The sequence below is a fragment of the Anabas testudineus genome, chromosome 2, assembly GCF_900324465.2.
Source record: "Anabas testudineus chromosome 2, fAnaTes1.2, whole genome shotgun sequence".
Lineage (NCBI taxonomy): Eukaryota > Metazoa > Chordata > Actinopteri > Anabantiformes > Anabantidae > Anabas > Anabas testudineus.
The window spans coordinates 6,044,150-6,071,162 of NC_046611.1; the positions used below are offsets into that span (position 1 = coordinate 6,044,150).

General features: G+C 43.0%; 4 protein-coding genes and 1 long non-coding RNA gene across 7 annotated transcripts; 3 read left to right on the forward strand and 2 right to left on the reverse strand.

Moving 5' to 3' along the window:
• Positions 1-379: 379 nt before the first annotated feature.
• Positions 380-4,870, forward strand: LOC113163123. Of its 2 annotated transcripts, none has more exons than XM_026361473.1 (6): positions 380-427; positions 766-1,133; positions 2,212-2,478; positions 2,563-2,715; positions 2,795-3,336; positions 4,825-4,870. In XM_026361473.1, the coding sequence occupies exons 2-5, from the start codon at positions 779-781 to the stop codon at positions 2,959-2,961; spliced, it is 942 nt and encodes a 313-aa protein (XP_026217258.1). In that variant the 5' UTR covers positions 380-427; positions 766-778; the 3' UTR covers positions 2,962-3,336; positions 4,825-4,870. The 2 variants fall into 2 exon arrangements, with proteins under 2 accessions (XP_026217258.1, XP_026217259.1); XM_026361474.1 differs by having other exon boundaries at positions 766-1,061.
• Positions 4,825-16,302, forward strand: gart (phosphoribosylglycinamide formyltransferase). 2 transcript variants are annotated; one of them, XM_026361471.1, is made up of 22 exons: positions 4,825-4,927; positions 6,499-6,648; positions 7,008-7,103; positions 7,188-7,362; positions 7,906-8,017; positions 8,201-8,269; positions 8,354-8,479; positions 8,734-8,821; positions 8,921-9,006; positions 9,097-9,265; positions 9,463-9,694; positions 10,033-10,127; positions 10,482-10,591; positions 11,185-11,383; positions 11,555-11,806; positions 12,506-12,658; positions 13,066-13,269; positions 13,348-13,506; positions 13,750-13,880; positions 14,466-14,607; positions 14,695-14,810; positions 15,794-16,302. In XM_026361471.1, the coding sequence occupies exons 2-22, from the start codon at positions 6,504-6,506 to the stop codon at positions 15,983-15,985; spliced, it is 3,051 nt and encodes a 1,016-aa protein (XP_026217256.1). In that variant the 5' UTR covers positions 4,825-4,927; positions 6,499-6,503; the 3' UTR covers positions 15,986-16,302. The 2 variants fall into 2 exon arrangements, with proteins under 2 accessions (XP_026217256.1, XP_026217255.1); XM_026361470.1 differs by having other exon boundaries at positions 13,066-13,506.
• On the reverse strand, positions 15,868-27,013 carry n6amt1 (N-6 adenine-specific DNA methyltransferase 1). Its single transcript, XM_026361475.1, has 8 exons — positions 26,691-27,013; positions 26,522-26,608; positions 26,301-26,391; positions 25,507-25,590; positions 25,275-25,416; positions 25,089-25,192; positions 16,572-16,593; positions 15,868-15,966 (listed from the first exon to the last, which is right to left on the reverse strand). Exons 1-7 carry the CDS (start codon positions 26,825-26,827, stop codon positions 16,582-16,584), a joined length of 657 nt encoding a protein of 218 aa, XP_026217260.1. The 5' UTR covers positions 26,828-27,013; the 3' UTR covers positions 15,868-15,966; positions 16,572-16,581.
• Positions 16,908-19,392, forward strand: LOC117152945. Its single transcript, XM_033326302.1, has 2 exons — positions 16,908-16,942; positions 17,387-19,392. The coding sequence occupies exon 2, from the start codon at positions 17,639-17,641 to the stop codon at positions 19,259-19,261; it is 1,623 nt and encodes a 540-aa protein (XP_033182193.1). The 5' UTR covers positions 16,908-16,942; positions 17,387-17,638; the 3' UTR covers positions 19,262-19,392.
• Positions 23,884-25,086, reverse strand: LOC113163126. The gene is made up of 2 exons (XR_003298873.2): positions 24,203-25,086; positions 23,884-24,138 (listed from the first exon to the last, which is right to left on the reverse strand). It is a non-coding gene; the product is annotated as an uncharacterized LOC113163126 (long non-coding RNA).

A 27,013-nucleotide genomic window follows, 5' to 3' on the forward strand; every position in this document is an offset into this window, starting at 1 on the left:
ATCAAATAGAAAATAGAGCAGAAATAAGTAATTTGATCAGGAATGAGCTAGATGGGAACTTTATTTTAATAGTATTTTGCAGAGAGACACAAACCTCCATCCCCATACTGGAAGGAGGCTCCTGGAGATCTGGGGATCTCACTTGGTTTGGTTAGAAATCAAACTTTCTTATTCTCTAAAACTACAAATAATAAGATTATTTGACAACTTCTCGTGGAAAAGTGAGTCACTCTTACACATGAGGATCTAACCACTTGGTTTCTGCCGCGTTTGCGTCTTCTGTCATGGGTACGTGTGGCCAGTGGGGGCGCTAGTGATCCTCTGTCTTCTCTATCCGACTAATAAAGGAATCCCCGAAAATGAAACCACGTGTAGTCTGCGCATGCGCACGACATATTATTATTGCCGTCGGCTTCCTCGGGAGATGGTGAGAAAACACAGAAAATCGGTCAAAACGTCACACTGACAGTCATGAAAGTGGATTTGAGTGTTTATTGAAATGAGAAAAACAAAAAGACGTTTGGTAGCGTAGTTGTCATTGAGCAGGAGCATCAGTGTCTTGTAGAACAATGATATGGATGATATATTTAATGATATGACATGAAGCTAACTCTATATAAAACTGTCAAGTTACAGATAATTCATTTGAATTGAACAGTTGTGCTAAATATAATGCACATAATCTTGGTGCTTTATTGTTGCTCAATACATTCATATCATAGACATATACATTCATGGAGTTTAAAGTAATCTCTGTCTTCCTAGCTGAGGCTCTTGGATGGCAGCAGTGTGTGAAGAGGTCCATGGAGGCAACGAGGAGGAGGAGGAGGAGAACCAGGCTGGAGCTGCTGATGAAGCCATGCTTTGGTCCATCCAGGAGGCTCTGGAGAGGCAGACCCTGCAGATAGGAGCATCGGCCTGCGGAGCTACAGCAGTTGTGGACGTGCTAAAGGCCCTCGGTGTTGATGTGACCCCAGAAGAAGCTGACCGATGTGTCCAAACACGCCTGAGGAGGAACGAGTCACCGCTGCCTGACTACCAGCTGTCCCGGAGCGAAGCCGGTGAATTTCCTCATGTATGGTTGATGCACTGGTTAGCTGAAGGTGTCCTGAGCTGTGTACTATCAAATTTAGGTAATCGAAGGAGGATACTGTAGCAGTGTGGATGAGACTGAACATTTAGATATGGATAACAGAAAGGCAATGCTTTTAGATTAAAGGGACTTGTTCATCACCATAAAAACATACTGTTATTAGGCTCAATAAAAACCTGTTAATGCTCGTCCATCGCAGAAGGTCATGTCTACAAATCCTCACTTTACCAACCTATATGACAAAAAAGCATCAGATCCTCACGCCTGAAAAGCTGGAACTAGTAAAACTTATAAATGTTTTACTTGACTAAATGACTAAAACAATTAATTGATGACAACAGCTGCATAATAATTGTTTTTTTCCAGTTAGTAAGAGGAGCAATAAAGGGAGTCGAGGTTTATGTAAAACACTCAGATCTTCCTCTGTCAGTTCAGAGGATACTCAAAGCTTTACTAAAGTTATCCTGATGTTTTCCAGTGTAAAACTTTCTTTGTGCAACTTTTTTATTACAGCACTAACTGGGTGAAAGTAATGTGTCTATAGATGGTGCGTAAAAACCATTAATGTAATCTAAATTGGGAGATATTAAACTATAAACACTTGGCGGGAGCTCATGGCTGCCTCTTCCTGTTCTGTGACATTTCAGGTGATGAAATATTAATACATAAAAGACGACTTTGTATAGGTGCATATCTTAACTCAGCTCCACCAGCAGTAATATTTCAGGTGTCACAGATGCTAGCAGGGACAATAACTTCCCCACTGAATGAGGCTCAGTAACGTCTTGAACCCATAAGCGCAGTTTCCTGCCAGCATGACAGCTGGCTGCACTGCCAACCAGGCAAATTCAAAAGTACCCTCTTGAATTAGACAAAGAGTTTTATGTCTCTCAGAGGAGTGACTGTAATTGACTTTTTCAGCTCTGTTACACAGTTTTTACTTTGACATTTCAGGCGCTTAGCTCAAGCTGTCATCCCACACACGAAGCTCAGAGTGGAAAAGAAACACATTTACTTTAATTGATATTAAACATAACAATTGTGATGTGATCAACAGATGCTGCATTTCTATAAAGATCACATAAGTGGTGAAAAAAAACTAAAATATGTCCCTTTAGGTGCGACTCACTCTCAGCTCATCCAAGGAGCAGAGGAGGCCAGTAAAGGGAGAGTAATGGGTCGCTTCTTCCACTTCCACCCTCGCCGCCGGGCAAAGCTCGTCACCTGGCTCGCAAGGTGGATCAGAGGAGGTGCTGTTCCTGTGGCAACCATGAACATGCAACTGGCTGTTCCAAAGGGAGAGGAGGTGCCTGACGCCTGGCACCATCAGCTCATATTTGGCGTCACAACTAATGCTGTTTTCATGACCAATCCCTTAGATGTAGGTGAGTAAAGGGAGGGAAACAGCTTTGTCTTTCAGGAGAATCATGTCCTCTCATGTTGTCATTTGTTTGGTAAAATCTCTCTAGTAAGCGAGGACGAAGTGCACCAGCGACTCTGCAGCGAGTCTGTGCTGCTGATCCGTCGAGAGGACGTCCTGCAGCGTTTGACACCTGATTGCTGCCTGTCCGGCTTCTCTGAGAACCAGTCTGACCCCCGATGGAAAGCCCTAGATGTTGAGGGTAAGTCTGTTCCTTTTGTTCCTGCACTTGTTACCTTATATGCATCCATGTTTTACACATTTTTTCCTCTTCTCTTCAGGCCAAGTGAGACAAATGGTCCTAGAAGAGGAACAGGAACAAGAGGTTCCTAAGTTAACACACATCACAATCCCGGCAGCATATAGTTCAGGCATTACACTGTTCACCCTGCGACACTCAGAGTTAGGACAAGAACTTCTCAAAGCTCCTGAACTTCCTTTGTTATAAATGGACTGTTGACGTATTTATTGTAATACAAGGAATAAATCAGTTAAAGGTTTATTGATCCCATTGTTTAGGATCAGTGTACATCCGTTTACACAGTGACTATCAGCCAAGCATGTGATTAAACAGCAAATGTCTCGTAAGCACTATTATAATGAACTTTAAACAATCCCTTTTGTGTACTGGCACTGATATGAAATCAGATTTTAAGCTATAAAAGTGTTTCTTGATGAGTTCTGTTTGTGTTATGTTTTCTTATCTTCACCAGATCACTACCTTTACACCAAACAAAACTAGATGAAAGCCAGCATCTGCTCTCTTGCCCTAAGCTCCACATGTGAAGCTCCATTTGCAGAGTGACTGTTTTTCTTGTGCACTGTAAGGAGTTTCTTGTAAATATAGTTTTTTAAATAACGATAGGGCCGTTCATAAAAACGGACAGAAGACTGCCTGTCTGGATTACGGACTGTGTTCTCTATTGCTTTGATTCCAGTGTAACTCATCTACACCTCGCCGCATGCAGACTTTTAACTAGCACTAAAAACAAAGCAGATCCAATCAGTCCCCATTTGGCCACTTTACGCCATCTTCCAGTTAACTCTAGGATTGACTTTCAGGATTTATTGATTTCTTTCAAAAGCAGTAAATGGCAGCGCTCCAGCTTATATTTCAGAGCAGTTATGTGCAGATGCTTATATCAGCAGGCTAAACTCCTGTGATTGCTTCAAAGGCCACATTAGCTTTGATGGAGTTACTGCAGTAATGGTACAGTAGAATAAAAAATCTGTCTTTTAGAAAGGCCAACTCATCACTTGAGCTGTTTTAAGTTGTTATTTGAGATGTAATACTCTATAATTCTGAATAATTATCTAACATATGTCACTCAGCGGTATCACTGCCTATCTTGGACATTTTAATCTGTTAAATACACCATAATGTCTGTCACACACAAGATACATGTGTGACAATTAACTGTTTAAATGTGTGATCCCTTGCACGAAAACAGATGTCTTGTTAGCAGCGAGTGTCAGATTTTTAATTAATTTAAATAGAAGTTTGGAATATTTGACAAGTTGGCAGAACTTAGAGAATGATTTCTAAAAATATGTGTACAAAAAACGTTTTTGTTCTTCATTTGAAGTATTAATCGTCTCAGATTTATGACCCTCTGGTGGTACTCGACCCCTAGGTTGGGAACCGAACTTATTTACAATGGGCTCTTAGCAACAGTGATATGCTATTTACTAATTGATAAGATGTATTAATGAAATTTTATTATATTAATGATGATGATGTTTCAGCATAACAGTTGTGATACTTTATTTTGTAAGTAATATTTTTATTACGAGTACAATAATTTGAAGTATAGTGTAAACACTTAATGTACCTTTGCAAATAATAACAGAATAAACAGCAGCGGATGCTCTAGTCTAGATTATCTTGACTCTACATACATTTTACAAATGTATTATAAAAACATTAAAACTGTGTAAAATCTACTTACCTCCAAAAACACAACACAAAAATAAGACCTGTTGTCTTTTTCCAGTACCTAAGATCAGATTTAGATTGACAACAGATGTTGCTGCTAATTACAGCAGCTAACTACAACTCCCATGATGCACTCGACAGTTACACCTCGAGGAAGTACTCTACCAAAACTTTACCAAACATTATCCTGCGGCACAGATTAAGGTCAGAAACAGAAACACGAACGAAGGATCGATTTACTGTTCATTCTTTTTTATTATTATTCAACACTTTGAGGTAACTTCGTGTAGCTTTGTCGCTGTGTAGCTTCAGTAATGTCGGTGATATATTGAATCCACGTGGTGTGTGTGGGGTGATAACACAGTTTGTGTCCAGGGACAGTGATCAGACTCAGACTGAGACCAGACCAGAGACTCCAGAGTGGTGCCGAACTGGGCTCCGGCTATTTCCTGCATCATAGTCACACTGATCAGCACAGGTGAGTTAAAAACATGCGGACTGTTCGGTTCACCTGTGGGTTTTGTGCTAATGTTGCTCAGAAAACGTTAAGTGCAAGTTAATTAGTTCAGGTTTTTGAAATATTGGAAGAAGTTGCATCAGATGCTAAAACGATGCTATAATCGATCTATAATTTTGTTCTGCAGAGCAGCAGCGTGTGTTTTGATGCATCTGCAGCCACGTTTGTGTTGCATAACGTGGATCAAATGTTTGTTTAAACCTCTCAACAAGTTAAGAATGGAGTTTGGATTCAGTCGTTTATCTCCAGGTTTTTTAATATGCTCGAAAGATTCACTGGAGTTTAGTATTGTAAACGTGAAAAGTAGAATAAGGTCACTTTAAACTAGTGAATGTTGCATAAAAAGTGCAAAAACATGCAACTGACCCATGCATTTAATTTGCTCTGACATGAGTCACATGAACACAGTCCTTTCAAAGTCAGTGATTTCACTAATTGAGTCATGTGTGACCACTGTGCAACACTCACTCCTTTCTACTTTATCTTGTCCCAATTTGCGCTCAATGCACATTTTTGTATCTGCATGTGCATGTTGAGTCCTTGCTGTAGTAAATCAAACAATCAGGCAATCCTCAGAGTCCAGGTCAGTGCAGGCTGGGATGGTTCAAACTCTGACCCCTTTAGTGTTTGAGCTGGACGGTTTGCCCTTTATTCTGGAGTTTTCCTGTTAAAGTGTAAAAGTTTGGTGCTAAAAGTTGGAGTAGTTTGTGTTATGTTACAGTTTTGTGTAAGAAATATATTGAATGTTTTTTTCTTAACAATGGTGAAAATAACAAAAAGCCCTAAAAGCAATTATAATATATAAGTTTTTATCACTTTACATTGATCTAAACGTGTGAGGGACATTGTCTTCTGTCTAGTGACTGATATTCCTTCAAATATAGTAAATAATTAAATTATATTTTGTTATTTCAGCTGCCTAAAGCATCATCAGTACATGGAAGAAACGTTCCACTGTTGAGCTGTAGCTTTAGTGTAATTACAGATGTTACATGTGCACATAACAAATATAATATTTACTGAACAGAACATACATTTGCTTGAGAAACCAAAATGTGATCCGGTCACTGCGTTCGATAAATGAACGGAGCCAGAGAGAGAGAGACACTGCAGAGTGACTGCCCTGCCAAACCGATGCTCCATTCAGTGGTCCGCTGTATTTCAACCTGATTATGGCTTTGTGCTTCTATGCAAATGGGCCCCTGTTCTCAGTAGCTGGTGATTTGGCCTTGCTTGGTGACCATGCCATTTAATTGTTGATTAATTGTCTTGTGTTTTTGTTCTAGTTGATTGGATCCTTGTTAGTGTGGCATTAAAGATAATATAAGACCCCAGGCGTCAGAAAAGGTCAGCGGTCCCTCACAGCTTAGCAAACTCCTTTTGTTGTAGGTCAGTCCTTGCATCCAATTAAATGGTTAATTTACGAACGCTGAGAGTCGGATGAGAAGCGTTTTGTGTTCTGTAGAAGAAACCATGAAGGTTTGAATGGTCTGAGTTCAGTACTACATGTTGGGATCTGTTATTTTGTTCAGGTACCATGTCAGAGCGGGTGCTGGTGGTTGGGAGTGGTGGACGGGAGCATGTGCTGGCCTGGAAACTGGCCCAGTCGCCGCAGATACAGCAAGTCCTGGTGGCACCGGGTAACGCCGGCACTGCCAACTGTGGGAAGATCAGCAACTCTGGTAAACACAAACACTGAGTTCAGTTCAGTTTGACTAGAACTTCAACCTGGAGGAAGATTAATGTAAATAAATGATAAGCTACAACCAGCACCAGGTTTTCCTTATGAAATGGTTCAGTGTTTATTTATTATTTATTTTTGTTTATTTACTGTGTGTCAGTTAATGCTGCATTAAATGTACGACATCCATATCTAGAGTAAAGAAAAGTGTGTTCTCATAAAAATTAACCAATGCACAGACTGAATTAATGACAGAATGTGTTAAATAAGTGACGATGATTATGGTGTCAGGCAGCTTTAAAGTGTAAATGACGTCTAAGTGCGCTTTTTTTTTATCTTCTCTCCCCACGTTCTCTGCAGAGGTGTCGATAAGTAACCACACCATCCTGGCTCAGTTCTGTAAGGATCATCACGTGGGGCTGGTTGTGGTTGGACCTGAGGTTCCGTTAGCAGCAGGTAGGAGAACCCTGACGTGCTTTTTCTTTGTCGTTACTGAATGTCATGTTGAGTCCTTCCGTTTTCTTTAAACGCCTCCTTCAGGGATCGTCGACGACCTGACGGCTGCAGGGGTGCTGTGTTTTGGACCCTCTGCCAAAGCGGCTCAGTTGGAGGCCAGCAAGAGCTTTTCCAAGGCCTTCATGGAGCGTCACAGCATCCCCACGGCTCGATATGGCTCCTTCACTGACCCCCAGGAGGCCTGCAACTACATCCGCACGTCAGTACTGTAGAGACACACAGTATAATATGATGTAGTGAATACATCCTGTGTATGGAGAGGCTGTAACAACATTTATACCAGTTTTAATTTCCAGTAAGTTGTTTTTGTTTGTTTGGCCCAGTAGACAGATAAAAATGTGTCCTAATAACAAATGTAATTTGACTTTTCAGATGGTTTCAGGAGTTAATGATCTAGGATGTTATTTTTTTTTCACATGAGAGCCCTCTCCAAAGAAACTGATCAAACATAAATTGATTTTTACAGACAAACAGGGAAAAAAAACCTGTTCTACAGAGTGAAAGTCATTTATTTGGTCATATAAACTGTCATGGGCAGAACAACAGCTGCCATAATCTTACATCCATATGGATCCCAAACCTATTCCCAAACAGCAGAGTGCTCTGCAAATGTTAAATGGTCCACAAATTTCTTCTTTTTTTATTTTTATCAGCAATGCAGCATCTGTTCCAGGCTCATATGTGAAAGATGTTGATTGTTATTTGACATTAATCATGTTGTTTGGTTGTTTGGGGTCTGCAGGGCTGACTTTCCTGCACTGGTAGTGAAAGCCAGCGGTTTGGCAGCAGGGAAGGGAGTCATTGTGGCCAAAGACCAGGATGAGGCTTGTCAGGCTGTGATGGACATCATGAAGGTTTGAAGCGTTTATCTGAGTGAGAAAGTGTCCAGCGGTATTTAGCTAAACCTTAACTGAAGTAGAAAAACTGCATGATCCCCAGAAAACCATCACCTAGATCAACATCTCTCTTGATTTGTGCAGATTTAACTGCCTCATAATTGGCTTTTGTTTATTGAACATTCAAACTCTTTTCAACAGGACAGAGCGTTTGGAGCTGCAGGGGAAACCGTGGTGGTTGAGGAGCTTCTCGAAGGAGAGGAGGTGTCTGTAAGTAGTTCACTGCACAAACTTTCCCTTTTAAAGCATCGTGAAAATTGACAGGAAGTTGATTCTCTGCCTCTGCGTTTTTAGTGTCTTTGTTTCAGTGACGGTTTCACGGTGTCTCCGATGCCTCCAGCACAAGACCACAAGCGGCTGCAGGACGGTGACGTGGGTCCAAACACTGGTGGCATGGGGGCCTACTGCCCCACCCCTCAGGTACTGTGGTGACATTAAACAGTGAGCTTGTGCTTTACCACCTCATATTCTCCCAGAGATTAATATCCTCAGTTAATGTTTTAACTGCTCAGTAAAGGACACAGTTAACTTGTAATATTTTACTATTATTATTTAATTAATATTTCCTCTTCGTCTCAGTCTGGCACTCCAGTTTTTCCTGGTACAGTCCGCTTGTGTGCAGTTATCTTTAATTAGCTGCTCATAACTTGGCCCCGTCTCTCGATCCTGTGCAGGTGAGTCAGGAGCTGCTGCAGCAGATCAGAGAGACGGTTCTTCAGAAGACTGTGGATGGGATGAGAGAGGAGGGAGCTCCTTACATAGGCAAGTGCTTTTTTTTTTTTTTTTTTTTTTTATTAGTCCCACACATCTGTTTTTATGTTTGCACATAGCGTCGGTCTTATTCCTCCTGCACTTTTCCAGGTGTGCTGTACGCAGGCCTGATGCTGACAAAACAGGGGCCGAAGGTGCTGGAGTTCAACTGTCGCTTCGGGGACCCTGAATGTCAGGTTTGTATCACTGACTGGTGTTTGTCGTCAGATCATCTGAATGTAGATTTATCATTAAATGTTGCTCTTTACTGTCTTTATTTTTTTCAGGTGCTGCTGCCCCTGCTGAAGAGCGACCTGTATGAAGTCATCTTGAACACCATGAATGGCAAACTGGCCTCTAGCACCCCCTTGTGGCACCAGGACAGCTCTGCAGTCACAGTGGTTATGGCCAGTGCTGGTTACCCTGGTTCCTACAAGAAGGGAGTAGAGATCACAGGTAGGAGAGACAGACGAGTGTCAAACGTTGGCCTTCTTTAATCGTCCTCATAGTATCAGTAATAATAACAATGCTGGTTTTCTGTATCTGTGGCTTCAGTATTTAACTGAACAGTTGGTCATTGTCATGATATCAAAGTATTTTAATAGGATCCATCATCACATAAAACCTTCTCTGGTCTGGATCTTCATCCTCAGGTTTATCCCAGGTTCAAGAAACGGGGCTACAGGTTTTCCATGCTGGCACGGGTCTAAAGGAAGGAGGCGTGGTGTCCAGTGGCGGTCGGGTCCTGACTATCACTGCAGTCAGATCGTCCCTGGAGGCAGCTCTGCAGGCGGCCAATCAGGGTGTTGCGACTGTTGGTTTTCCAGGTGCCGTGTACCGCCGCGATATCGGCCACAGGGCCATCGCCCACCTCAACCAACACAGGTGTGTGTGAAAATGGTACAGACTAAAAACACACACAAAGCCACAATAAAACGCTGAATCATTCCCTTCATGTTGTTGTGAACTTTCTTTTTTTCACATTTTATTTTGTGTTTGTTATTCTGCTAATGAATTTCAATAAAAAAAAGTCACTGGCTGTCGTCCTGAACATCCTTTTAATGTGTGTGTGGTCTAATTTGTGAGTCTCTAATGATTTCAGTGTTTCAGTTCTGCTCCATGAAACCTGCTGCAGTAGCAGTATAACTGTAGACACGATATTATACTGGGAATAAAAGTCACAGCCCATCAGTTGAGTGACTGTTTCACTGTGTCTCTGACAGAGGTCTGACCTATAAGGACAGCGGAGTGGACATTGCTGCTGGTAACAAGCTGGTGGACATGATCAAGCCTCTTGCCAAAGCAACCGCTCGAGCTGGTAAATTGTTTCTCATACAAAAACTAAAGGCCGTGCAGGAAACCATATTTCTGTACATGTAAAGAATGATGAGATGTTTATATTTTCCAGCACCGCGATGTGTTGTTGACTGTTGATTTAACATCTCTGTGATTTATCAGGCTGTGAAACAATAACTTGTTTTCTTGGTTGAGTCTTTTCACCGAGTCCCTTTTTGTCATTAGGAAACAAATCGCTGCATCTTTGGTAATTGTACTCATAAATTCTGTGACTTTGTCAGTTGAGATACATTTAGCTACCTTAATACAAACACATTCAAATGATAATGGATGAAGAAGTAACCCAGTCTGTAATTGCTTTTTTCTTCTTTTTCAGGATGCAGTGCAGAACTCGGGGGCTTCGCAGGGCTGTTTGACCTGAAGGCTGCAGGATTTGTTGATCCGATCCTCGTATCTGGGACGGACGGAGTGGGGACCAAGCTCAAGGTAGGAATCGCAACGCCTTTTAAAGGACATATAAGAACCACAAGTCTTGTTTTTCATACGTCTCTTCTGCCGTTTGTTGTCAGATTGTTCAAATAAGTGGCACCAGTCGTAGGAATTAGTCTAACGAAAGCCCTAAAACCTTGACTTAGTCTAAATTGGCTCACATAATTTCCAGATCGGCTAAGAAATAGCCATTTAAAAATTGGATCCAAATTTGGCTTAGAAATAATAGAGCAGCAGGGGAGATGTACTAATCTGGAGACGGGCTTAAAGGCTCACTGTGGCTACTTAAAACCCTAGATACAGATTTCATTAATTTAAAGTGTGAAAGATACATGATTATTTAATGGACACTTTAAAGCCGGTTCAGCTCGTTGATGTGGAGTCTGGAGATTTGAACTTTTATTCTTTTTTACTGAAGTTCAGAGTAAGAAATAAAAATCTTACTGTAAAATTCAGACAAATGTTTTAATTGTCAATTCCTAATGAAATGTACACACACAGCAGTTCTCTCAGCCTTAATCTGTGTATTTGGTTTATATTTTATTTCAGTTTGCTGTGATAAAACTTTTTTTTTCTTTTTAAATAATCAGATCGCTCAGGAGAGCAGGCAGCATGCTGGCCTGGGTCAGGACCTTGTGGCCATGTGTGTAAATGATGTACTGGCCCAGGGCGCCGAGCCGCTGTTCTTCCTCGACTACTTCTCCTGCGGCAGGCTGGACGTGGACGTGGCTGCCTCGGTGGTTGGGGGCATTGCTAAAGCTTGTGAGATGGCTGGCTGTGCTCTACTGGGTGAGAGGACACATAAATATCTGTCTGGCATGGTGCAAATCCCAATATCATATTTCTACTTAGAAAACTTCATGGTTCACTGTCTTAAATCATGTAAATGTAATATTCCTAAATACTAGTACTAGTACTGTATCTTGACTTGATCCTGTGTCTCTTTGTGTCCATGTCCAGGTGGGGAGACGGCAGAAATGCCGGGGGTCTATGCCCCAGGGGAGTATGACCTTGCTGGGTTCTGTGTTGGTGCGGTGGAGCGTGGGGAGTTACTGCCCAGGCTCGGGGACATCGCTGAAGGGGACCTTCTGATCGGAGTGGCCTCCTCTGGGGTCCACAGCAATGGCTTTAGCCTGGTCCGCAAAGTCCTGGAGAAGGCCAACCTCAGCTACAGCTGTGCCGCTCCTTTTGGCAAACCAGGACAGACTGTGGGTAAGTCAGCTCCAGGTCCCAAAGGTTCTGTCTGAGGTACTGCAAATGTTTATAAAGCTGGGGGGAGGCATTTATCCCTGAATTTCAAACATGGGGAGAAAGAGAGGAATATAACAGTGAAATGATGAATAGATACTGAATCAGTCGTAGCTTTGAGGATCCCCTATCAGGTCAACACCGAACATAATGATACACAAGCCTCAGCTCTACTTCTTGTATAGTGCTAGTGGGAAAATGGGAACTCGCTTAAAAGCTGAAGTAAGATAATTATTCCAGCATCTTAGCGTTGTCATGGTAAGAATGTTACCGAGCTGTTAGTGGGATTAAGCTCAAAGCGCCCGTGTGCCTCCAGTGAATACAGCCTCACAGAGCCACTAGCATGGCTGAAAAATACTGATTTTGTATGAATTGCATTGCACATGTAATCATTATTATGCAGAAATGTTCTTATAATAATACCTGTATTAAAAACCCAATGGCATTCTGGTTTTGAGCTAATTAGCAAATTAGATTTTCTGTTTATTTTACTAACTAAAATATTTGTTATTGATAATCAGGGGACATCATCTGGGGCTTCGTGACAGATGTCTTTCTTTTTACATTTCATGTACCACAGCCTTAAAAAAATAATCAGCAGATTAATCTGTGAAGTAATTGTTAACCCTCAACCCCTGAGTGTGACTCTTCAATTCTGTTCAGGGGAGGTTTTGCTGGCACCAACAAAGATCTACAGTCGCCTGCTCCTGCCGATCATCCGCGGTGGCGCTGTCAAAGCTTACGCTCACATCACAGGAGGTGGGCTTCTGGAGAACATCCCCCGCGTGCTGCCCCCGCAGCTGGCAGTTGATTTAGGTGAGATGAAAGAACACGAGAGACTAAATTTTCATTTGCATCCTGAGCGTATAAAAATGTTGACCTCAACAATCTGAGAGTTGGTTCACCTCCACACGAAGCTGCATTTGCATTTTGGAAATACATGTAAATTCTTTAACCGTTTCACAGTGTGATGAGAAAAATAGAAGTAACGTCTGTGGCTTGTATAAACATTTTCATAGATGCATGACCTTCAGTCTAACTGGAATGAATAAACAGCCTGTTTATATTCAGCACACTTCCCCTCCACTTAGTTTTTCTTGCGTATTCTTGTAGCCCTGGGATCATTTTCACTGACTTGAAAATGTAGAGGTCACTTTGCAGTTGTTATTTAAGGCCACAGCTCTCTTGTTAATATTTAAACTTGGTGTTTATGCACGGCTCAGATGCCTCTCGATGGAGCATCCCTCCGGTATTTTCCTGGCTCCACAAGGAGGGGGGTCTGAGTGAGGAGGAGATGGCCCGCACATTCAACTGCGGCCTGGGGGCAGTACTGGTGGTCGCCCCCCTGGATGCTCAGAGGGTGTTACGCCAGCTTCGAGCCCAAGAGGAGGCTTGGATTGTGGGTTCAATAGCGCACAAGCAGCCTGGTGAGACAAAGAAACTGTTCACGCTAATGAAATACAGACGTCAGAAACGGTTTTCAATCAGGCATTTTGTTTACGCAGGTGCCGAAGCTGTGGTGGTTCGTAACCTGAAACACACACTGCTGAATGCAGGAGCAGCCTCGAGTGCGGAGTTGGAGCTCGAACAAAATGGTGGTTGCCATGGTGACAGCAGCACGCCAGGCAAAAGGACCAGAGTTGCAGTTCTCATCTCCGGCACAGGTGTGTTTTAATGTCTAATAAGAACTGCAGGTAGAGTGTATCACGAGTTCGTTTAAATGAACAGTACAGGAACAAGTAACCTCTGAAGCTCTGTTGGACAAGTTGTTCAGTGACCCCAATATCACTGCGATAGGTGTGTTTTTAAGATATAACGAGAAAGAAATAATTTCCCAAAGTTTGGATATATTGCTTTGAAATATGGATCAATAGGTTCTGTGTTTAACGTATAATTTGTTGACCCAGGCACCAACTTACAGGCCCTGATAGAACAGGCCAAACGTCCGTCCAGCTCAGCAGAGATTGTGGTGGTCATCTCCAACAGACCTGGAGTCCAGGGCCTGAAGAGGGCATCGCTGGCTGGCATCCAGACGCGGGTAATTATACTGTTAGTAACAATGATTTACTCAGATGCAGTGAAACAAAAAGGCAGTCGGTTGCAAACTACTTGATTAGTGTGAGTTTGAGAAATGCTGTCAGGACGATGCTGAAACATTTCTGTATTTAACCGACTGTTAATGCCGCCTCTTCATGAAGAGCTGTACTTGTGTGAAATTTGATTATTAGCAGATCCACTTTCCATACAGCTGGTTTAGTTTGTGCAAAGGTTTAAATTACAGAAATGTCACAGGAGTAAAGAGAAGCTCACACTGCAGCTCTGCTAAATGTCAAATAAAAACATACCAGATTTATCAGAGTCGGTCACATTAGAGGACAAACAAACGAGAAGATGTTACTACAGATTTTAATGACATCATCACAGCAGCACTGTACTGAAAGTAAAACCATTAGATCTCTTTGTCGTTTTATTTGCCGTTATCAGGAGTCACAGGAATGAACGACAGCTTCCATCCATGTTTTAAAGAAGAGCAGACAAATGGACAACAACCCTCTGACCTCTGGATGCTACATAAAAGGCTAACTTCTGTGGATGAACTTGTTTCTCTCTGACCCCTAAACAGGTGGTGGATCACAAGCTGTACGGGAGCCGAGCAGAGTTCGACAGCACCATCGATCGCGTGCTGGAGGAGTTTGGGGTGGAGCTTGTGTGTCTGGCTGGATTCATGAGGATCCTTACAGGAACTTTTGTCAAGAAGTGGAACGGTGAGAAAATGTTGATTGGACTAATGTGATTACATTTGAAATAATTCACAGACAGGAACTTTACAGTGATCGTTTGTCTGATTACAGGAAAACTTCTCAACATTCATCCGTCCCTCCTGCCCTCATTCAAGGGTGTGAATGCCCAGAAGCAGGCCCTGCAGGCGGGGGTGCGGGTTTCTGGCTGTACGGTCCACTTTGTAGCAGTAAGTATGACATAGTGAAAACATTTGCACTTGGTGCTTTACAGGGCCCTGTAAAGGTCATGGTGGCTTTTTTTTCTGAACTACTTTTGCATTAGATGTGTTTTCCACCTCAACAATGACAGGTGGGTGGTGGGGTTTTTTTTTTTATTCTGAGAGGAGCCTGTGTCATGGGGTAGGTAACTCCCTCTGGCTATGGACACAGAGCAGAAGAAGTTAAATTATAACCTGCTGAGGCTGAAACACATGTTGATGGGATCACAGCTGGGATAGTGGACAGTCAGTCATAACACGTGAAGCACGGGCACCGCTGTATTCACCATCAACAGCACCGTCTCAGTCAGCTTAAGTTGTTTCACAGCCTTTAGCTCTGTGTGTGTTGAGAGCCGACTTGTTCAATTAACTAACTGCTACAATGCTGCTCAGCAGCTACAGCTGAGGGCAGTCTATCAGAGTATATATGCAGCAAAAGAGTAATCTGACTTTTTCCTCTCTCTCTTTGCTGTGAGCTGATCGTGGGAACATGGTTCAGATTGAAACTGTGTGAGAGTGTCACAGACAGACAGCGCTCCTTTTTACAGCGCAAACTGTCTGAATTTTTAAAAAAATCTGTTGATAAGTGACTGATTTAGACGACTCCTGGAAACTTTGTGTTGGTTTCCGTTAGATTTCAGACAGACACGTAATGATCTCTCATTCATCCAGCTGCTCCTCTCAGCTGAGAGTGATGAGCGTTGGCAGTCTGTTATGCACATGTGCTCTTGCAGAAATAGATTAGAAACCCAGTTATACATTTACATGGCGGAGAAATCTACCTCAGGAAATCAGGTTTCTTCAAACAGTTTAAAGCGTGACATGGGTCTATTGGTTTCTCAGTACTCAGGTTCCTCTACACGTAAACAGGCACCATCAAAGCAAGAGGCAAATACCTGAAATGCCTCTTACAGTCACAGACCACACAGTCATTGTTTTGGTTTTCTGTTTAGGAGGAGGTGGATGCAGGAGCCATCATCGTGCAGGAGGCAGTTCCAGTTCTGAGCAGCGACACAGAGGAGAGTCTGTCAGACAGGATCAGAGAGGCAGAGCACCGAGCCTTCCCTGCTGCTATGGAGCTTGTGGCCAGCGGCACAGTCGGGCTCGGAGAGGACGGACGCATCACGTGGAAGTCGCAGAGTTAAAGAACTTTCCATTACTGCCGTTTACTAACACAACAACCCTTAAAACTGCTGTTGTCAAATGAGAGGCTAACATGCAGCCTGTGTAGTAGAAAACAAGAGATCAGGACATTTGTGGACATGATAAATTTCTTCATGGGAGGCTCAACGCTTGTCAAACGTATGTGTGTGAAATGCAGCTTCTTGGTTAAAGAAGCAGTACATTTGAAACTAATTACATTCCAGTTGTACCTGAACTGAATGCTGTTTAACTGAATTAGGTCTGGATGTAGGAGTACGTTGTTACGTCATCATTAAACCTGCCTGACTGAATGAAAGAACTCATTTGTGGAATGATTCATGTGATGTTTGAAGCTAATTTAAACAGTTGATATCTGAAACAGTTTAATCTTAGTATGTGTGTATAGGAAGTTTTACACCCAATGCTGTTTTCTTGCTCTGTAATATGCTTTAATTCACCACTAGATTCAATGGAATTAAAATTTTCTCTACAGTAAATATATTCTTGCAGATTCCAAAACAGCATGAGGACAAATATGTAAACCCTGATCGTTCTTTGCAAATTCAACATCACTTGAAAGAAGGATATGTGTGTGTTTTCATGTCTGTTGGTGTGACGGATGGAGTAACGTGGCCTGCATGCTTTGTATTGGATCCAGTGGAGTCAGTGCCGGTTCTTAGCTGGTGCATATTTGATTATGGTGTTGTTTGTAGTTTTGTGTTCACAATGTTGTTGTCAGAGCTAGAGCACAGTATACTGTGATGTGTCTTGTGCTGGTGTCAGTGCCACAATGGAGTAAACTGGATTGAGGGAGAATGTAGTTACAGAGAGAGTCCAGCAGAGGGAGCGTTGAGCGGCTGAGGTCATCGGGTCGCGTCGCTTCTCCTCCTTCACTCAATACACACATGAGCTGAGGAGAAGTTGCCGTGTGTCGCTCTCATCAATATCTCCCTTTTCAGGTATAAGTTCTCCCTACTGACTGTTCATATTAATATAAGTATGTGTTATCCGAAGATGTATGTGTGTACATGGGATATTTTTGGTGTTTTGCATTCGTGTATTTTGAAGTAAAGAAGCGAATTACGGGATGCTAGCGATATTAGCAACGGTATGCTAACCTCGCCGTAAAGCCGTCATTTTAGTATCCGCTGGGCGAGCACTGTGTTATATGTAAATGTTGTAGTTCAGCTGTTGAAATATTGTATTACTGAGTGAATATTTGGTTATTGTTGTATGTATTAGCCACATAAGTCATGTATTGTTCAGGAACATGGTCAGTTGCTGTATAATTTGTGGATTTCTGTATGTTTGTTATATGATGCTAAGTTGATGCTTCACTCAATACACACATGAGCTGAGGAGAAGTTGTCGTGTGTCGCTCTCATCAATATCTCCCTTTTCAGGGCTTTTACATTTGGAGGCACCGCTGGGATGAGAGAAGTGAGGCAGGTACCCTGCAATAGAGGGAACTCCCACATCGATCATCCCATAAAATTAACCCAGGTGGTAGGAAGCACAACCGCAGTTGGAGTGAAAGTCTAGCCAAGGAAAGTGTGTATCCTGAGGTGAATAGTGTTCACCAGGGAGCAGCAAAAGTCCACGGTAACTGACAAAACCCTTCTTTCCACGAATTTGGTTGTGGCTCTCCTGCCAAGATGGATCCAGAAATTGAGAACCTGCAGTTTGAGATTAAGGGAGCTCTTTTCCAATTAACCGCAGACCAGCTGATGCAGATAAGTGACTTTCTTGAAATTTCAGGAACAAGTAGAGCAAGGATAGCTGGTAAAACTTGTAATGCCCTTGTCTCATATATTATCAGACATGTTGAACGAGAAGAACTGAGTGAACTTGAGGATGAGGGCATGTCAGAGCTGTTGAGCCTAATGGACATGATAAAAACCTTGCAAGATCCTAACAAAACTAATATGCAAGAAAACACAAAAAACAGGGATGAGCAGGAGAAATTGAAGAGTGAATTAGAGCAGCTGAAATTTATGGTGCAACAGAAAGAAATGGAAATGCACAAACTCACTAACAGAGAGTATATGACCAGCAATCAAACCATTCCAGTTTGCACAACCCCATCTTCTGCTAGCAGTCCATCATGGCGAAAAGACTATAAAATCTCTGGCCAAATCGGTGAGCCTGGACAAAAGGACAGACTTACATTCTCTAGTCTGGCCCGCCAAATTGAGAATGGGTTGAGCAAAGGGTACCCTGAGTCAGAAATAGTGGATGCTGTCATCAGAGCTATTGTACCGGGACTTCAGCTGCGCAGCTATCTAGAAGGTAAAAGTGATCTGTCTCTGCCTACTCTTAGAAGGATCCTCCGCTCACATTATCAAGAACGTAGTGCAACTGAGCTATACAAACAGTTAACTACAGAGGCCCAAGGTAACAAAGAGACCCCACAGAACTTCTTAATCAGAGCCATGGATTTAAGGCAAAAAATACTGTTTGCATCACAGGAAGCAGAATCTAGCCTAAAGTATGACCCTGCATTAGTGCAGAGCATGTTCATGCACACTATACTCACAGGCTTGCAAAATGACAACATAAAAACTGATCTCCAGCCCTACTTGCTGCAACCAGCTACCTCTGATGAGTTGCTCTTAGAGAGGCTCAATATGGCATGTGCGAATGAGAAAGAGAGGCAGGATAAAAAGAGGCAGACTGCACCACAGCGGCACCCTGCAGTCCATGCAATTCAGTCCAGTGACTTAAATGGAGACAAGAAACTCACAAGCAAACAAACCATAACTATGCTGACCCCAGATGTGTTGTCTGACCTAAAAGAAATCAAAGCAGATATAGTACTGTTAAAGGATCTTAAGGCAGAAGTGTCACAAATTAGAGAGTCCATTCAGCAACCAGAGACTGGTCCTAAGCCTCATCCCCCTATTGGCAAGGAGATTGACAATCAGGCAGCCCACCATCAGCACTACTTTCGGCCCCAGTTCATGGCCTGGGATCAAGGACCCCCAGCTTTCCACCAGTCAGGTGGAGCTCCTCCAGGATACCAAGCTGTGGGTGGACCAAGGGTGACAGGGACTGCCCAGTTTCAGCAGAGATTTGCACCACAGAGATACCCAATGCCACGTGGAAGACCAAAATGTTTTGCATGCCAGCAGCGAGGAGAGGAATATTGCCAACATTGCTTCAGATGTGGAAGTAGTGAACATTTTCGTGCAGGTTGTAGGGGATACAGAGGATTTCCTAATGCTGAAAGAGGGACGCCTTTAAACGAGACACGGTTGCCCCCGAGGGACAGGGAGTGACCGGAATAGTCAGACTGTCCCAAAAGTGTACCAGCTGTGGAGGAACTGAAGAACGTAAGGTGTTTCAACAGTGTTCAGTGTGCAAAGCAACATGCTATTGTTCCAAGGAATGTCAGGTTAGTCATTGGCCCGAACATAGGAAGGACTGTAAACTGTTAACACAACCTAAGAAGAGAACGAAACAAACCCAGTCATGTAAGACGATGACCAACAAAAAGAGAAACATTGTGACAAAAGAACATTGTACAGTGACTGAACTTGTAGGAAAAAAATGTGTTGTCCACTGCTACTTACAAGGGAAGAAAACTCAAGTACTGTGGGACACTGGCTCCCAAGTGTCTGCAGTGGATCAGGTGTGGAAAGCTAATAACTTCCCAGACATTAAGTTGAGAGATATAGCAGAGATAGTCGACTCAGATGACCCCCTGCAGGTGGAGGCAGCTAATGGTACAGAGATGCCCTATGTGGGGTGGATAGAAGTGACTTTTAGGCTAGCTGGTGACACTAAAGAGTTTCATGTTCCTATGTTGGTAATGAGAGGCAGTCAACAGCCACATCCTATTATTGGTTTTAATGTCATTGAACGTGTTGTTATTAACTGTCAGAAGAAGCAGACGAACGATGTAGATCAAGAGAAACTGATAAAAACCGTGACAACAGCTTTTCCCAACCTTAAAAGAGGGAAGGCTAGGGCATTTATTAATGCAGTGAACGTTGAAAGAACAAGCGAGTATTTGGTAAGAACAGCCTGCCACCAGATGAACATAGCCAGCCACAGCGCTGTCCAAGTAGAATGTAGGATTCGTACCAGGCCCTTTAAAGAAGACACCACCATGATATTTGAGCCTGATAGCAACCCCCAGTGGCCAGAGGGACTTGAGTTCTGTGACACGTTGGTGCAGGTGAGGAAAGGGGCACAGCCAAACATTATTTTGAGTGTACAAAACCCCACTGACCATGACATTATGTTGACAGGAAAGGTAGTTATTGGTACAGTACAATCAGTTGCATCTGTGTACCCGTTTAGTTTAGCTGGGGAAACACACTCACCTGCTGATATCAATAGCATTCAGACCCAACACACTGAACATCAGGAGAATGGAACAGAGCCTTGGGACCCCCCGATTGATCTAAGTCACTTACATGAGAAACAGAGAAAAATAGTACGTGAGATGTTGAGGGAGGAGTCAAGCTCTTTTTCTCGGTCAGACAATGATATAGGTTGTATTGAGAACCTCCAGTTGGAAATTTCCTTAAAAGATCCAGAGCCAGTAGTCCGGACTTACATGTCAGTCCCTAAGCCATTATATGAGGAAATGAAAGATTATCTGAGAGACCTAATCACGCAGGGATGGATAGAGAAATCCCACTCTTCCTATGCATCACCTGTTGTTTGTGTAAGAAAAAAATGTGGTTCTTTGCGTCTATGCATAGATTACAGAGAGCTCAACCGTAAAACTCACCCTGACAGACAACCCATTCCCAGAGTCCAGGATATCATGGATGGCCTCGGAGGAAACACCATGTTTTCACTGTTAGACCAAGGGAAGGCATACCACCAAGGATTCATGGCAAAAGACAGCAAACATCTAACAGCTTTTGTGACACCATGGGGACTGTACGAATGGGCCAGAATCCCATTCGGGCTTATGAATGCTCCAGCAGCCTTCCAACGCTGCATGGAGGAGTGTTTAGAAGGTCTCAGAGACAAAATTTGTGTCCCATATCTGGATGACACATTAGTGTTTAGCAAAACATTTGAAAGTCACGTCAATGATGTAAGAAAAGTCTTGCAAAGGTTGAGACAGTGTGGAATTAAATTAAAACCTAGCAAATGTGAATTATTCAAAAGAGAAATCCGCTACCTGGGAAGAATAGTATCAGCAGAAGGAAATAAAATGGATCCCGCTGACACAGCTGCCATAAGGGTTTTGAAAGACAAAAACCCCAAAACAATTGGTGAGTTGAGGCAGGTTCTTGGACTGTTGAGCTACTATCGCCAGTACATTAAGGACTTTTCTCGCATCGCCAGCCCTCTCTATGAGTTAACAAAAGGACCTGACCAAGGAACAATCTCACAGCCCAAGGGGAGGAAGTTGCACACTAAGGGAAATGCGAAAGTGGTGCCATCTCACACACCAATTGAATGGACAGACTCACACCAACAAACCCTGGAACAACTGATAAACTGTCTGGTTCAACCCCCTGTCTTGGCATTCCCAGATTTCTCCCAACCATTCATTCTCCACACAGACGCATCCAACAAGGGGCTTGGTGCAGTTTTGTATCAGAAACAGAATGGGAGAATGTGTGTAATTGCATATGGGTCTCGAACACTGTCAGCATCAGAAAAAAACTATCACTTCCATTCAGGTAAATTAGAGTTCCTCGCTCTCAAATGGGCAATTACAGAACGATTCCGTGACTATTTGTACTATGCCCCCTTTTTCACAGTTTACAGCGACAACAACCCCTTGACTTATGTTTTGTCCACTGCTAAGTTGAATGCTACAGGAAGCAGATGGGTGGCTGAATTGGCGGATTTCAACTTTACTATTAAATACCGTCCTGGGAAAGAGAACATTGATGCCGATAGTCTGTCTAGAATGCCAGTAGAGGTAGAGGAGTTCATGAATGAGTGCACAGAGGAGATGTCTTATGATGCAGTGGGAGCGACTGCACAGGCTGTAGAGGCACAGCAAGAGTCAAATGCCGTATGGTCAATGGCCATCTCTGTCCATGGTGTGCTTGATTTCACGGACACTACCATTGTCTCAATAACACCAGTACAACTACAACAAGATCAGAAAAATGACACACATATTGGGCCGGTGCTGCAGAGTAAATTGTCAGGAGTAAGGCCATTGCGTAAAGAACAGAAAAACTTCAGTCCTCAGAGTCTTTGTCTCGTCCGTGAATGGGAAAAGCTGGAGATAGATGAGAACGGAGTCTTGTGGAGAAAGACAGCCCACAGAAAACAACTGGTGTTACCCGACCAACACAGGATCACTGTCTTAAAGGAGCTACATGAGCAGATGGGACACCAAGGTACTGACAGGACAGTATCACTGATAAGAGACCGTTTCTTTTGGCCATACATGCAGCGAGAAATTGAACAGTATGTACTGACCTGTGCTTGTCTAAAGCAGAAGAAACCAAGCCGTGAGACTAGGGCTCCTCTTACAAATATTGTCACCACACAGCCATTCGAACTTGTGTCAGTGGATTTTCTCCACCTCGATAGGTGCAAAGGTGGTTATGAATATATACTAGTGATTGTAGATCATTTCACTCGCTTTGCACAGGCGTACCCTACAACATCAAAATCTGGGAAAACAGTTGCTGACAAAATATTCAATGATTATGCTATGAAATTTGGGTTCCCAGCACGCATTCATCATGATCAAGGAGGTGAATTTGAAAATCAGCTCTTTTCACAACTGAGCAAGTACTGCAACGTGGCAGGATCAAGAACAACCCCTTACCATCCGCAGGGAAATGGACAAGTAGAACGTTTTAATCGGACTTTGATGCAGATGCTTAAGACCCTCACCGAGAGAGACAAGCTGAACTGGAAAGACTCTTTGAATAAGCTCACATTCGCCTATAACTGCACGCGTACAGAAGTAACAGGTTTCTCCCCATTTTACTTACTGTATGGCCGCTCACCGAGGCTACCTGTTGATATGATGTTTAACTTACCCATTGAAGCAGGGAGCTATAGTCAGCGTAACTATGTTGAACGGTGGAAACAAGGAATGCAGGAAGCATATGCTGTTGCTCGAGAGAATTCACAAAAATCTGCCCAAAGAAACAAGAGGATTTATGATGGAAAGGTGAGGAGTTCAGTGTTGTACCCGGGAGACCGTGTGTTGGTGCGAAATATGACTCCTCGAGGAGGAACTGGAAAGCTAAGGAATCACTGGGAGGACAGCATTCATACTGTAGTCCGACAAGTAGGAGAGAATGCCCCCATCTATGAGCTGCGTCCTGAACATGGGAAGGGAAAGTCCAGAATTTTACACAGAAACCTCCTTTTACCATGTGATCACCTACCTTTGGATACTGAGGTGTGCCTGCCTACAACAAATAAAAGGAAGACAAGCCAGACCGACAAAGCCAGCGAAAGTTCCGAGGATGAGGATGAGGATGATTATTACAGCATAGAGATGCCACATCAACCTATCGTTCCGAATCTGGAACCAGTGGGAGAGATGCCTGCAACTGCACATGATGGGATCCCACCTGACCTCAGTACACCTGCAGTGGAACCGTCCCAGGAAGAGGTGGATGATGACAACTCCTTGGAGCACAGGAATGTTCAGGGAACAAACTCAACTGATACTGAAGGGGGACAAGAATCACTCCCCACGGTAAATGTCAGCCAGGAAGAAGAGAAGAACATGAGGTATCAGCGGCCGCAGAGACTTCGTAGGCCACCAAAGACCCTCAGATACGACAAAATGGGAACACCATCCTGTTATACACTAGCTGCACGTCCCCTTTATACAAGGCTTCCAGCTTGGGTATAGTCAGGACAGCCATGTTATGATCAACAACTGTATCTCTATAGAACGTAGGATGACCCTGCCTTGGACAGTTTAAACTGCTGGACTTACAGCAAAAGCCAAGTTTTGTTTATTATGTAGACATTACAACTTCACACTCATCACACACACTCAGAGGCGTAAAGTAAAGCCAAGTTCTGCTGTTATGGACATTGCACGATAAGAGACTTTATCACAATGACTGTGCTTGATTTAGGAAATGTGTATATGTACTCTGAACAATTCTCACATATGTATACGCATTGGACAAGTGTGTTTGATCGAGGAAATACCTGAATGTACTAAAAGAGTTCCAGTCTGTAAATTCACCTGCCACATGGGACTGAAAATGGAAGAACAGAATGTAACAAAAGAGTTCCAGCCTGTAACAAACCTGTTTGAACATGTTCTACCATATTTGATGACTGTTAGGGTTAATGATGTTGAGGACAACATCTATTTTTGATGGGGAGTATGTGACGGATAGAGTAACGTGGCCTGCATGCTTTGTATTGGATCCAGTGGAGTCAGTGCCGGTTCTTAGCTGGTGCATATTTGATCATAGTGTTGTTTGTAGTTTTGTGTTCACAATGTTGTTGTCAGAGCTAGAGCACAGTATACTGTGATGTGTCTTGTGCTGGTGTCAGTGCCACAATGGAGTAAACTGGATTGAGGGAGAATGTAGTTACAGAGAGAGTCCAGCAGAGGGAGCGTTGAGCGGCTGAGGTCATCGGGTCGCGTCGCTTCTCCTCCTTCACTCAATACAAACATGAGCTGAGGAGAAGTTGTCGTGTGTCGCTCTCATCAATATCTCCCTTTTCAGGTATAAGTTCTCCCTACTGACTGTTCATATTAATATAAGTATGTGTTATCCGAAGATGTATGTGTGTACATGGGATATTTTTGGTGTTTTGCATTCGTGTATTTTGAAGTAAAGAAGCGAATTACGGGATGCTAGCGATATTAGCAACGGTATGCTAACCTCGCCGTAAAGCCGTCATTTTAGTATCCGCTGGGCGAGCACTGTGTTATATGTAAATGTTGTAGTTCAGCTGTTGAAATATTGTATTACTGAGTGAATATTTGGTTATTGTTGTATGTATTAGCCACATAAGTCATGTATTGTTCAGGAACATGGTCAGTTGCTGTATAATTTGTGGATTTCTGTATGTTTGTTATATGATGCTAAGTTGATGCTTCACTCAATACACACATGAGCTGAGGAGAAGTTGTCGTGTGTCGCTCTCATCAATATCTCCCTTTTCAGGGCTTTTACATTGGCACCTGTGGAAGCGCAGGACCGACAGTCTCTCGTTTCCAGCTCTTGTGGATAAGCAGGACTCCCCCCTCAAGCCATGTTTGCCCAGTAAACTGATGATCTCCTCTGGTGAGGAACAAACAAATGTTAAACTTGTTTACAGAGTTAAAACTGTTGTTTAAACTTAATTCAAAGAAAATAAACTCACCAGGATTATTCTCAGCTATGGTAACAAGGTAGAACAGTCCTTTACTCGACAGTAGCTGCGACACATTGGGCAGAAATCTGTCTGTCACCTCTCGACCTTGTTTCCCACCAGCCCAGGCAGCCTCTATGCCTCTACTGCCAACCTGAGCAAAAAGAAGAACAGAAAACCGAGTAAACATGATGTAATTCACACCTCTGAACTTCAGATCACTCGCTGAGCAGCAATGAACCACCTCTTCTGAAGGAGTCACCACATAGGGAGGGTTGAACAGGAGCACGTCGACTTTCCCGCTCAGCTGGGGTAGAAGGCCCTCCACCTCGAGGAGAAGGAAAAATTTAAGTGTTTTCCACTTGTTTTGGCCATTAAAAGCTACTTGGTACAATCCCAGCCTTACGTTGTTCTTAAATATGTGGTTTCAGATTCAGATGTTGACGTCTAAACATTTGAGTCTAATAATGAATTTTGCTCACAGATGATCAGAGACGGTGTCTTTGTGTGGTCTAACATGCAGAGGTAGTAAGAACGACATTTAAGTATAAATGTGGAGTGTACTCTTTTCAAGTACTTCAGTTTAGTTACTTTTACTTCACTACAGTTCAGAGGGAAATACTTCACTTTTAAGTTATCAATTACTTTGCAGATTCTGAATAAAATTATTAAAACCAATACGTTATGAGGTATTATTATTAATTAACCGTATCAGTGTTTGGTTGTTGCCCCCTCCCGACTCTGATTGGTGGAGCAGTGGATTCCTGTAAACTGCATTAGAACAAGGACGAGCTAAAGAAACCAGATCTCTTCAGATCTACAGACAGGTGACAAGTTAAAATAAAACCTCCACCTGATGCCTTCACTGTCCCCAGATCTCAACCTAACTAAACACCTAGTGAGGGAAAACTTCTTCTTTTGGAGGATCAGGGTCAGATGCAGGAATATTTTACGTACTAAAAATCTCTTTTTGACACTGTAAATGACTTCTGTGTTTATTTTTAACCTAATAGAAATATTTTAATAATGAAGTCTTACCAGATCTGTGATGACAGGCTGCAGTAAAACATCGTTGCAGCTCGCTGTCTTTGCTGTGCACTGAGCTGCTGCAGGATTCACATCTGTGCAGCTGGAAAAGGAACATAAATAAAAGTAAGGACAGTATGAACAGTGGGGTTTGATCCCATGTATTTATTCACTGCAGGTTAACAACTCTGCACTAAGTGAAATCGTTTCTTTTACATGTGACAGTCACTCACAGGTAAAGAGCTGAAGGTCCAACCACTGATGCCAGAAACGCAGACACCACCCCAGAGCCGCTGCCAACCTCCAGACACACACACGGGCTGCACACGGCAAGAAAAGCGCAAATTAATAAATCACAATTAGTCAAACAAGAGGAAACGTGTTCAGGAAAACGTGTCTGACCTCATGCGTTGCAGTTTCTCAGCATCTTTCTCCAGAGCGTCAATTAAAAGGAAGGAATCCTCCGCCGGCTCGTACACGTCTCTGAAGTCTCCTCGTCCAGCGTGAGAGTAGCTCGGTGTGGGGAAGTTGGAGCACATGTCCCCGTCACAGCTGCAGCCTGTCAGTCGTTAATCATTAGCTAGCTGCCCCGTTAGCCCCCTCCAGGTGTTCCCTCTCCTCAGCTCAGTGTCGGTACCATAAATAAAAATTAGTCATGAAATCCACAAACGGACGATGTTTAGCTTCTGATGCTAACACGTGAACGCTACACTGCCGTGTTTACG

What these genes read in the sequence shown, in the direction of transcription:
- LOC113163123 (XM_026361473.1), top strand. Translation starts at nt 779, where the DNA reads ATGGCAGCAGTGTGTGAAGAGGTCCATGGAGGCAACGAGGAGGAGGAG. An exon ending in GACCAATCCCTTAGATGTAG is followed by an intron (nt 2,479 to 2,562) that starts GTGAGTAAAGGG and finishes AAATCTCTCTAG; the next exon opens with TAAGCGAGGACGAAGTGCAC. An exon ending in GAAAGCCCTAGATGTTGAGG is followed by an intron (nt 2,716 to 2,794) that starts GTAAGTCTGTTC and finishes TCTTCTCTTCAG; the next exon opens with GCCAAGTGAGACAAATGGTC.
- gart (XM_026361470.1), top strand. Translation starts at nt 6,504, where the DNA reads ATGTCAGAGCGGGTGCTGGTGGTTGGGAGTGGTGGACGGGAGCATGTG. An exon ending in TGGGAAGATCAGCAACTCTG is followed by an intron (nt 6,649 to 7,007) that starts GTAAACACAAAC and finishes CGTTCTCTGCAG; the next exon opens with AGGTGTCGATAAGTAACCAC. An exon ending in GGAGGGAGCTCCTTACATAG is followed by an intron (nt 8,822 to 8,920) that starts GCAAGTGCTTTT and finishes GCACTTTTCCAG; the next exon opens with GTGTGCTGTACGCAGGCCTG.
- LOC117152945 (XM_033326302.1), top strand. Translation starts at nt 17,639, where the DNA reads ATGGATCCAGAAATTGAGAACCTGCAGTTTGAGATTAAGGGAGCTCTT.
- n6amt1 (XM_026361475.1), bottom strand. Translation starts at nt 26,827, where the DNA reads ATGTGCTCCAACTTCCCCACACCGAGCTACTCTCACGCTGGACGAGGA. An exon ending in TGGTGACTCCTTCAGAAGAG is followed by an intron (nt 25,417 to 25,506) that starts GTGGTTCATTGC and finishes CTTTTTGCTCAG; the next exon opens with GTTGGCAGTAGAGGCATAGA. An exon ending in CATAGCTGAGAATAATCCTG is followed by an intron (nt 25,193 to 25,274) that starts GTGAGTTTATTT and finishes GTTCCTCACCAG; the next exon opens with AGGAGATCATCAGTTTACTG.